Source organism: Aphelocoma coerulescens, chromosome 1A (assembly GCF_041296385.1).
Source record: "Aphelocoma coerulescens isolate FSJ_1873_10779 chromosome 1A, UR_Acoe_1.0, whole genome shotgun sequence".
In the NCBI taxonomy this organism is placed as follows: domain Eukaryota; kingdom Metazoa; phylum Chordata; class Aves; order Passeriformes; family Corvidae; genus Aphelocoma; species Aphelocoma coerulescens.
The window spans coordinates 59,523,070-59,534,133 of record NC_091014.1 but is presented as its reverse complement, the minus strand read 5'-3'; the positions used below and the strand labels follow the sequence as shown (position 1 = coordinate 59,534,133).

At 36.9% G+C, this 11,064-nt stretch overlaps 1 protein-coding gene across 2 annotated transcripts in view; it reads right to left on the bottom strand.

The window, feature by feature from the left end:
• Window positions 1-1,843: 1,843 nt before the first annotated feature.
• IGF1 (insulin like growth factor 1) overlaps window positions 1,844-11,064 on the bottom strand; it is a 47,761-nt gene continuing 38,540 nt past the window's right edge. For both annotated transcript variants that reach the window (XM_069002999.1, XM_069003001.1), the window contains 2 exons: window positions 9,870-10,051; window positions 1,844-3,021 (listed from right to left, as the gene is read on the bottom strand). In XM_069002999.1, the coding sequence (XP_068859100.1) occupies window positions 2,962-3,021; window positions 9,870-10,051 (242 nt within the window). In that variant the 3' untranslated portion in view covers window positions 1,844-2,961. The remainder of the gene's footprint in view (window positions 3,022-9,869; window positions 10,052-11,064) is intronic.

Below are 11,064 nucleotides of genomic sequence, written 5' to 3'. Positions count from 1 at the left end.
TTATTAAGCTAATGCAGCCCTTTATCTTTCACACTAACTGGTTTATCATGTGCTCCTTGCCATATTACTGGAGGTTTCTTATACCTCTGTGGGGCTGGAGCTACTTTCCATTTATTGACACTATTTATTCTCTAGTAAAGCAAAGTGTTGCCTTTGAAGTTCACAGCTATTCATTATTTTAGTTGCTTTCAAGAATTGTTTTAATTTGTTTAGACAGTTGTCAAATTGTGATAAATATTGCTGTCTCTGAGTGACATTTTCTCATTATGGTTTCTCAACAGGAGAAATATGGTGGCATGAATGTGAGTGTGTGAATCCCAAGATAAGACCACAAATTTGAATTAATTTACAGGAATGAATGCAAAATGATGTATAGTTATTCAGTTAAGTTAACAGTGCATCAGTAAAAAAGTTATCTACAAAGAAACTTGCTGCCACAGATATTTGCAAATTGCTTTTTACATTCACACCTTTCTTCCCTCTTCCCCTTAGAACTTCAGAAGAGATAGGGGACAGAAAGGGTCATGGGGCATGAAATGGAAATATATATCATGTCTATGACATCAAAATAATGGCTTATTCTTAGATTGCATTGCAGCCATTCTTAGAATTCTTACAGCCATTAAAATGAAAGTCCTTCCCTCTCCATCCCCCCTGCCAAAAAAAGGCCTATAGGAGCTGTGACAGATACCAGAACTGCTAACTCCATTTATTGATTTGGTGGTAAATAATTTAGGTTAGTTTCCACATCTGTTTCTCTTTACTTTCTTCCTTTTTCAACATAACTATCTCAGTCAGTGAGAGCTGTGACATATTCTTTTTATTCGTTTACTGTTCTACTTTTACATTGCTATGGCAGCTTATTGTGCATATAGACATCCATCTCACAGAAAGCAGAGGGTTTAAAGAGTTGCATAGGAATACATTGCACTTGTTAAAAATACACACCGCAAATTTTCTATGGGAATAAGAAAGGAACTACAATGATTTGTTAGACTTTTATGACCTCTCCTTCTTGTTTCACAAGGGACTGCTGAGGAGCTGTACATAGGCAGTCTGGAGAGAACTTTCTCTTGTGTTTAAGTCAATAGTTATCGACTCCCTTGGTTGCAGTAGAAAGTCAGGCAGATTTGAGCTGCCCTTAAAAGGAGATACTTTCTTTATATATCTAATCTACCACCTCCCTAACTGCTCCCTTCATACACTATTCTCCAGTCCCCCTTTGGAGCTGACCAAGAGGTGCTTCATGCCTTGCCTGAGCTTACCACATGCAGCATAGTGAGGGGAAAATTTTGAATGGGATGACATTGGAGTTCTTGGATAGGGTGGAACAGTGCATTCTCCTCTGCCTTCCCTTCTCTCACAGACAAGTTTAATGCTCACCTTGGGACACTGTTGGCTGCTTATCCCCCTTTGCTGCATGGCCAACATATACTGAGCTGATTTACAAAAATTCAGCAGAGGACACAGTGTCATTCAAGGTAGAACCAGTGCAGGGCCTATCAAAGTTGTGTAGCAGAGGTTATCTGGGAATCTCTGTCTCCCACAAGAACACATGAATGGCAGTTGTAAGTAAGGGCATAAGGAAGTTACAGTTAATCTCTCCTCAAGGACTCATTCTACACTAGTAATTTGGTGATTAGGTTAGCTTTTCTGATTTACAGAGAGATGCAGCAGCCCAACTAACAGTCAGGTATGCTACATCTGATTGTGGGAAGAATTGGAATGGAGGGGAATTGAGCACCCCTTTATGATTGAAGAGAATGCTGATATTTCAGGAGGATTTAGGTCCTGGTGGACTACCCTTTGAAGCCACTTGAGGGCTGTTTTTCAGATTGTCTTCACTGGCCCTAGATATCTATGAGTTTGTGTACCACATAATCAGCTGTCTAAACACCACCCTTCAAATATCTAAAAGGAAACAAGTATGTGAATTTTCTTTTGAAGATGGTAAAGTTATTTTAATGTTGAAATCTGAAGCCATTTTAGTTGATTTAAGCTGAATATTTTTGAAAGTATTTAGTTATTTAATCTTTGGCTTGGTCTTTCCATATTTGCTTTTACCTATTACCGTTTTGGCCAGACCCTTTCATGTAACAAACTATAAAATAGCACCGTTGTACTATAAAACAGATTTTTACATACTGTTTGATATATGTGTATTATTGATATGCTAAATTTTACATACGGCATTATATGGAGGAAGAAAGAAGTTACCTATACTGTTGCAAAATAATTACCTGGAAGAATCATTACTGGTTCGAGAGCCTATGTATGCTTTAACTGCTTTTAAAAATCTTTTGTCTCACAAATTGCAAAAAAAAATGCGTGTTTGCAAGAGAAGGAAGAATAAAACTGTCTTAAAACAAATGCATCTATAACCCATATTTTGTTGAAATGCCACAGATGGAATTAATGGATGTTTAAAACTGTATATGTTACCTTACTGCTGCTGTTACTGGGAATGTCAAACTGTGCAAATATGAAGGGGTAGACAAACAATGTTTTCAGACACTGTAAAACAAACAGCCTGTTGCTTGTAAAGAAGTGCAAATAAAAAAACCACCACTTAGACAAGGCTGATGAATGACTCCAGCAGCCAGTGTTCATAGGTTAATTTAGTGCAATTGGATCCATCAAAGGCCCATAAATTTGTAGGCTTTTGAGGGGCACAGGACTTTGTTTTCGTGCAGGACATTTAAAATAGGTTAACAAACAGCATGTATCAACCACAGATTTTTTTATCTCTGGGCTGCTTTAAATGTTCTGTTCTCTAAAGACTTAGTATTGGAATGTTTAGTTGCGTTGTTCACTGGGAGAATGCCCATTGGTTGAAATTGCATCAAGCTTTTTAAAACAAAGGTTTTTTTTAAGTCTTCCAATGTTTAACAAATAATTTATTTACAGCAAAGTATCCTGCAGATGGCACATTCATTCTTCATTCTTGTGGATGGCATGTTCTTACATTCTGTAGTTTCTGTTTCCTGTGTTCCCTCTACTTGTATTCTTCAAATGCACTTCCTGAAAGTTTAGAAAGAAAAATTTATTACAGATAGGTTTGAATACGTTATATGATCACAAAACTTATAATAGTGGGAAAACAGTTGTCCAGAGTGCTGGAACTGTTAGACAATTGTATTTTAATCAGTAATTCTGTTATCTACAGAGAACTTAACTATGCAGAACTTCTGTACCCAAAATTCACTGTTCTCCTTGACTGTTGTCATTCTTGATCTTGGCAGAGGAGACATCTGCACACTGGAACCTAGATGGGCTTAGGGATACGGTAGGTACCAAAGATTTCCTTTCTTTCCCCAAGACATTTGCAAAAGCAGGATGTATAGGGGCCAGGGAACTTTAGAGTTGTAACAGCAGGATTTATGGAATCTCTTGGCCTTTGGTACCAGGTGTTTTCAAAATTGCTCTGCTAACTACGTATTGCATAAATGGCATATTGGATGTGTTGGATTTTGTTGGATAAGGCCTTGAGGAGGAAAAAAATTGTGGGTTCGCTGTAGGAGCTGCAGCCATATAGTTTGTTTTCTCAAAGCAGACAAGGTGATATGCTAGGCAAATCAAGAGAACTTTGGAATGAATAATGCCCTCAGTTCCCTGTCATTCCATGCACAGGCCAGTCTTCAGCAGCAGTGATGGGGGTGGTATATACATTTCAATTTGATTTCCTTGTTTACCGCACTAGTAAATATTAGCCAGGCCCAAGACTTTGCATATTCTGTATCAGACTAAAAGCAGAATTGTATTTATAATCCTCATATTTATAATCCTCCATATTTATAATCCTCATTGGAAGTCAAATTCTTAGTTAAGTGAAATTATAGGGGTTTTTTTCAAGAAAAGCCAAAAATAATAAAAAAGAAAATCTCTGTGACAGATGAAACCATGTGTATACAGCTCTACCACTGCACTAGTTGTTATTTAAGCCCTACAATTTAAAAAGTAGTAACATTTTCTTGCGTTTCTAATGTAGAGAAATAAAATGGAAGCTAGTTTGATGCATTAGTTTTCTGGGGGTTTTTAGTGATTGCCCATAGAAAATACTATTCTATATATAACCTTTCGATTTCCCTTCAGTATCTATTAAATATAAAATAAATCATAAACTTTCAAAGGATCACAAAACTATAGCTCACATAGAGCTTATTAATTTTCACTGGATTTGAACTAGCTTCTGATGGATATGAGTGGAGTTACTATTTTAAGTATATACAACAAAAATTAGGCAGTACTAGTAATTGTTAAATTAATTATACCACCACAGAGTATAAAAGATTGAGCCAAACTAGGATTTATCATCGCTGACAAGCCAAAGTTGTTAACAGCAAAATAGTCATAATGAAGAAAAGTTTTTGTTAGGAATCTGCCATTATAGACTAATCATCTAGTCACTATTCCTGTGAACAGTTCAGAAGGATACTGGCTTCTGCTCATTCAGTTTTGCTAATATTGCTGTAGTATAGCATCAATCAAATACAGAATCAGAAATGTCAACAGAATTCTGCTTATCCTTAAATTAAAATATGTATTTTTCTTTTCACTACCTGTTTCTCTTCCAGCTTTTCCAAAACTACCTTTGCTGTCTTTACTTCTTCCTAAGTTATACCTTGGTTTTCACCCTGGAGAGCTCATCCTGGGTAAACCCCCTAAACTGTCACTGATTTTCATTAAAGTCATCATTGCAGCATTTCACAGGAGTCTGCCAACACTAAGGATCCTGCCTTATTCTACAAATGCTTATATTGGTTACAGTGAGCTAAGAAAACAGGAATTTCTTTACTCATCTGCCCAGTTTTTTTTTTTTTCTACACAGCAACAAAACAAAATATTCTCTTCAGTGCTGACCCTAGGTGCTCTTCCTTGAAGAGAGTTTACCAGCATACAGGAAAAGCTATATGCTACATTTTATCTGCCAAAAGTCATATTTTCTTAAGGACTACAAACTCTTGATCCATAAAATGGACAGTGAGAGCCTTATAATGAAACAACAGCCATTTTACATTGCAGTGACTTTCAAAGTATATTTAGATTGAAAATTAACTGTGTGTTTCCCAAATGAAAATATAAGTTCTCTCTGCTACTGTCGTTGGCTGACTTTAAAAGGGATTTATCACCCAAATAAAGCAGACACTAAGATGCAGGATGGTTTCACTTATAGCTTTTAATACTGACATGTAGGTGGAAAAAGAGCTGTCATGCTACAGACTAGCTTTGAAATTGAGAGAAGATGGCAGGTTGCTTTTAGAACACTGCCTTCTCCAGAATCAGCATTTTGATGAATGACTACCAATAAGTGTACTGGTAGTAGCATGCATGCCAGAAAATGCTTTGATCCCCATAACACATTTTTTTCAAGTATGCATTGCTGAGACCACTGGGGAAAAAAACCCTAAAACCAAAAACCAGGTGTGAGTGCCTGAATTAAGTCCTCAGACCTGCATTTGTACTTGTATAGAAAAGTTTGGTTTATTTCTTAAGTCTTTGAGAAGAAGGTAACTAGAAAGAAAATTGCTCTGAGCTGATATTCAGACAAAGACAATCATAATTTTAAGATGAGAGATGCAAAATGTGAGCTATGTATAAGTCAGCTCAAGAACAGGGAAACAGACTTGTAGCCCATCACCTTCAGCATGGATCTTTGGAGATAAGGCATCATCAACAATAGGATAACAACTACCTTGGTGATGGTAATGGTCATTTGGCTGAGCTGGAAGGGCATTGGGAAGCATGCAGCAGCATTCTTATCCTATTAGGGCAGACATTCAAACCTCATATTGGCATTAAAGGTTCCCTTATTTACTGGTAATAGATGGAAATTCTAATGTTTGTAGTAACAGGCATGATACCTTAGCTATGAACTCTCTGGGGTCTCTTTGAAAGCTTTCTAGTTCTGTGGGCACTGTGATCACTAACATAAAAACAGGGCTGCAAAGTAAGCAGTGGGAGAAAATACTTCTCTGAAAAGGCCAAGTCCTTCTATCTGTTACACCTAAAAGTTCATTCATTGGCTTGGTAATGTGGCATGGCTTCAAGAGAAATTAAGAGTGGTGCCATAGTGCGTATTTTGGCCTGTAAATGTATCTGTGAGTTGATACTGAGCCAATTACAAAAGTCTTAGAAAAATTAATGAGAAATAATGCAATACTTTTTCTGTTTTCTTAATGGCATTTTCTTATACTAAAAATACTAATATCTTTTCCCTTTCTCTCTTAGTCCCACTCAGTGTTATTTAAATTTTGAAGATTAGAAAAATCTGGAAAGTATTTTTGAGAGAATCCACTTCCTAATCATACTTTGTTAGTATATATATTTATGCGTATTTTTCACATATGAGGCCTAAAGAAGAATAAGGACTGAAAATCCGAGGAAGAGCAAAATTATAGCTAGATATGCACCTCTTTTGCCATTTTGCTCAGGTTGCAAGGGGATGGCACTATGTTCATGAACAAGTTCAAGTAGTGCCAGGGGCAGTTTAGATTGGATGGTAGGAAAACTTTTTTCACAGAAAACATTGCCAAGCACTGAAACAAGCTGCCTAAGGAAGTTGTGGAGTTATTACCCTTGGAGTTATGTAAATATATATGTAGATGTGGCACTTATGGACAGGGTTTACTGGTGGACTTGGCAGTGCTGAGTTAATGGCTGAACTCAATACTCTTAGAGTCCTTTCCAGCCTAAATGGTTGTATGATTCTTTTTTTACTGGATTTTAAAATCAGCCTCACCAGCGTTCACATTCAGTAGTAATTTTCAAGGTACCTTGAAAACCGATAGGAATTTTGACATTATTTCTGTGACACTGCTTCATTTGAAAAGGTCACAGTCTTCTCTCATGTGTACAGTTGTGGAAATTGCTCAGTTGTTTCCCTTGGTAGGGCAGTGTTCTTCAAAGGTGCTACTCAGTAGTTTTCCAAATTGCTGTTTAAGTTTAGTTCACTTCAGGGTAATTGACTAAACTTTAGCATTTTTCAGAAGAGAAAGAAACAAGTGAAAGAAAAGCTAGATGGTACCATGACAATGAAGACAAGACTTTAACTCCCCTTCTTGCTCTTGTTTTGCACTTTAAAACTCTAAATATAGGGTAAAACTAGGAGAAACTATTACTTTGCTTTCTAGCAGAAATACTGAAACCGTAAAGAAGAGAAGATCCCTACTCCACTGGACTAAGATCTTCTACCAAATTGTGCCTAGCAGGAACGACCTGCCCAAGGAACTGAGGAAATAGACCACTTAAGCACTAGAAACTCTCTAAAAACAAACAAAACCCCAAATACTGGATTTGTAATTTAAAATTTAAAAAGATTACAGGGAGATGCTAAACAAAGGCTCTATCAGATGTATGAAATGAATAAGAAACTGATTCTCTATGAAATCTGAGAGGAACAGTACAACATCTTATATATTGTACTTATATATCCTACCTTACATCTTAGATCCAAATAAGAAAATTTTGAAGAGGTCGTATATATATTCATTTTCTATGAATAAGATATAGGTCTCATATATAACATATAATATTGAGAGAGAAACAAATTGTTTAACTTAAAATTTATATGAGTTAAGCATATCTATTTTTTTATTTAAAATCAGGGGCATATCAACAGTATGAACTAGCTAAATACATTTATCTTGGGAGAGTCTGTCCAAAAGAGTTTGAACATAGTTGCCTTCCTTAATGGTGGCATGTACAACTGACTGCAAAAAGGAAAGAGAGTAAAAATTAAATGAGGATATGTACCAGTTTTTCCTAATGAATTCACTTTCTCTTCCCTCCACAGTATTTTCCTTTTATCTATCATATATCAGAATTATAATTTCTCCTACCCCTTCTCTCTTTTTGTTTCCTCAATCTAATTTTCTCCATCTGCAGATAAAAAAGAAAATTTGTTTATATTTCCCATCAGATTTGTTATTTTATTGCCAAGTTCCTATCGAGAAGAATATATGGTTTCTTTTATTCTGTTCAACATGCTCCTTTTTGCATACAGTTTCTTTGAAGGTGTTTTTTTCTTTAATATTAATTTGTCTCTAATTTCATTTTCTCAAAATTCCATTCTTTATTTGTGATGCACGCTGGTTCCTTCAGTTTTGCAGTATTTTACATCTCAACCTCTTGATCTAATTCCCTCTCCCTTTTTTTTTTTTTTTTTTTTTTTCCTAATGCTCTTCATTGTCCCTTTGCTGCCCCTTTCACCTCTTGATTTTTCCCCTTTTTAATTTCTGGGATGATTTCTTCAGCAGCTAGGCTCTCTCAATTACTCAATTACATACTCCATCTATTTTATCTTTTTTCCAGTACCCCTCCTGAGTGCTACCTCCTCTGATGCTGCAGAAAGATACAAAGTCTTTCCTGTCTGTAAAAAATCCGTGCTCTCCTGCCTTTTTTTAGAACTGGGAAAAGGACAGCTGCCTAAAGATGACATCATTCCTTAGTCCTCCAAGGAAAGTGATGTGGAGATCCATCAAAGACCTGGCAGGTATCTTGTCTCCTTTACTCGAATGTTTATCCATTGCCTTAGCAACAAGCATGGGAAGGAGCACACAGGTTCCTGGCCAAGCCTGTTTTCTCCTTTTCCAGCAAGCCTTAGGTTTATGTGTGCCCAGATAGGAATAAACCTAAGGTTTAACAAGAGTTTCTTGCCTACAGTTGAGCTTTACCTGAAGAAGTCTTCCCTTGCTGCCCTGTGTGCCCTTTGAGCTAAAGGGCTGAGGCGATACTTCCCAGGAAGGATCATGCAGACACTGATTTTTGGAAAACTCTTGAGGAAGAGGGGAAAGGATTCCATTCTATGGATTGACTTACGGTAAGGAATGGATGCTGGAATGATTACAATAGTTCTTTTCATAAAGTTGATATTAAGGATTTTAATATACAGCACTGGTTTCCTGACTTCCTATGAAATCTTAGGTTCCATGTCTTGTAAGCAGAAATTTTCAGATAACTGCAGGAGTGGTGCCAATATGTGTAGGACAGACAGGGTCAACAGCAATAAAATAAATCACAGGAGACTTACAGCAGAAGACAGATAATATGTAAAACAGATGTTCAGACCTCAAACAAGAGGGACAGTTGGACATGAGCTTAATTGTAGCCTAGTCTAAGATGGGTTTTCTGAACTATAGGCTCTGTTGATACATATATGTACAGTATATCTGGTATCAGAGGAGCAAAAATCTGGATACTCAGAACTCTGCAACTATGTAAATAATACCAATCAACGTTGGAAGTGCTTGGAGAACATACATATTAAACTTCAAATAGTAAAAATGGAGTATGCAATGATTGCAGCGACTATCAATTTAATTTAGTTTTGATAAATAAAAAAAAAAAAAAGGCAAACATAATGAAGGAAAAAAAGATTTGTTCATTTAAGTGTAAAATGAATAGCAGAATGGCTGATTTCCGTCTTGAGCACTCACTCTACCTCTCCCTAAAAGTGGAGGATGAATGAAGAGATTCTGGATAAATGAGTTGTTAATCATTCAGTGTTTAGTTTCTCTTTTGAAAGAAGTCTTAGGTGATACTTATGATTGGATGATGCTGGTACTTGTCACTTACTACCCTGTGGAAGGATAAAACCTCATAACTACTAGCTTAGCAATTCCATGTTTTATTCACTGTTCTAAGAAATGAAATGGAACACACCACTTCCTACTTATTTTCCACCTTGGAAACTAATTTCCAAAGTTCCACTAGATCTAGTAGGCAGAAAACATCAATTGTTTTCTATGTTGCCAGCCTTGATAGAATTTTCCTCCCCTAAAATACGTAGAGGTTTTTTGGTTGGGTTTTGTTTTTGTTGGTTTGGCTTGGTTGTTTGTTGGCTGCAGTGGATTTTTCCCAGCCTGGCCTACCTTTTGTGCTTTTGGCATGTCGGTGTGGCGCTGAGCACGTACGGACCGTGCGGATTTAGGTGGCTTTATTGGAGCACAATACATCTCCAGCCTCCTCAGGTCACAACTCTGGAAGCAGCATTCATCCACTATTCCCTTGTGGTGTAAGCGTCTGCTGCTGGATCCATACCCTGTGGGCTTACCTATTCAAAACACAAAGGGAAAGGTTTTATGTTAGAAAGAAAATGCAAAGATCTCAGGTCGTATTATGAAGCTGTATTATGTTAACCGAATCACCACTGACCGCTGTAGAGCCTGCCTGTGTGTATCTATTCTAAGACCCTGTTCTCAGATACACCTTTGAAAGATATTCCTGGAAATGGACAGCTTTGATCTCTGCCTCTGGGTGGTTTCTATTTAAGCATTTGAGCAAATCTATGCCTTCTTAGAAAAGTATTATTAAAGTATTTTCTTGAACTGCCTGAGCCTCGAAAATGGAGAGGGAGGAAGCTGAAATCTGACCTTCAGAAACCTTACAAAGGAAGTTTGTCATTTAGCTTTTGTATGAAAACTGATTGTTGAGGCACCTGAGGTAGCTGGTGTGTAAAGACCATAGATCATGGCTGTGTTGTAGATAAGTATTTCCTAAGAAAAAAGGCTACACCGAGGTACTGTGTGAAGTCAGAGTGTGCTCCAAAGGGGAAATAAATACTGTGTACCACTGCACAGGCTGTAAGGTCTGCAAGCTCAAAAGTGGGAAGCAGGAATCAAGATAACAAAGTAACCAATGAAATACAAAGGTTGATGGAAGAGATAAAAGCAGAAGATTTTTATATTCCATAGATTTGCACAAGATAAGAAATGGGACTGACACAGCATGGCTTTCCTGTGCTTTGCGTTTGCACCAGCCATCTGTGGCTACTACTTAATTGGCAAATATTTTGCATTTTTCACTCAGCTCCAGTAGAGGCCAACATTTTCATTCATACAAGTCTTACACACTTACATTTTTGTCTTTTTCCCCTGTGGTTTATGATTTCCTTAGTAACTGCTGAATTCTCTGCTATCCTACGCAGAGATTAAAGGCCCATTATTTCCTGGGATTTTTTTGTACACAACCCGGTCAGATGTTGCAGTTGTTGTAGTTATGACTAACTACAAATGAAGGAATGGTAAATTCACAAAAAAAATAAGTAGTTGCTTACTTAATATATCT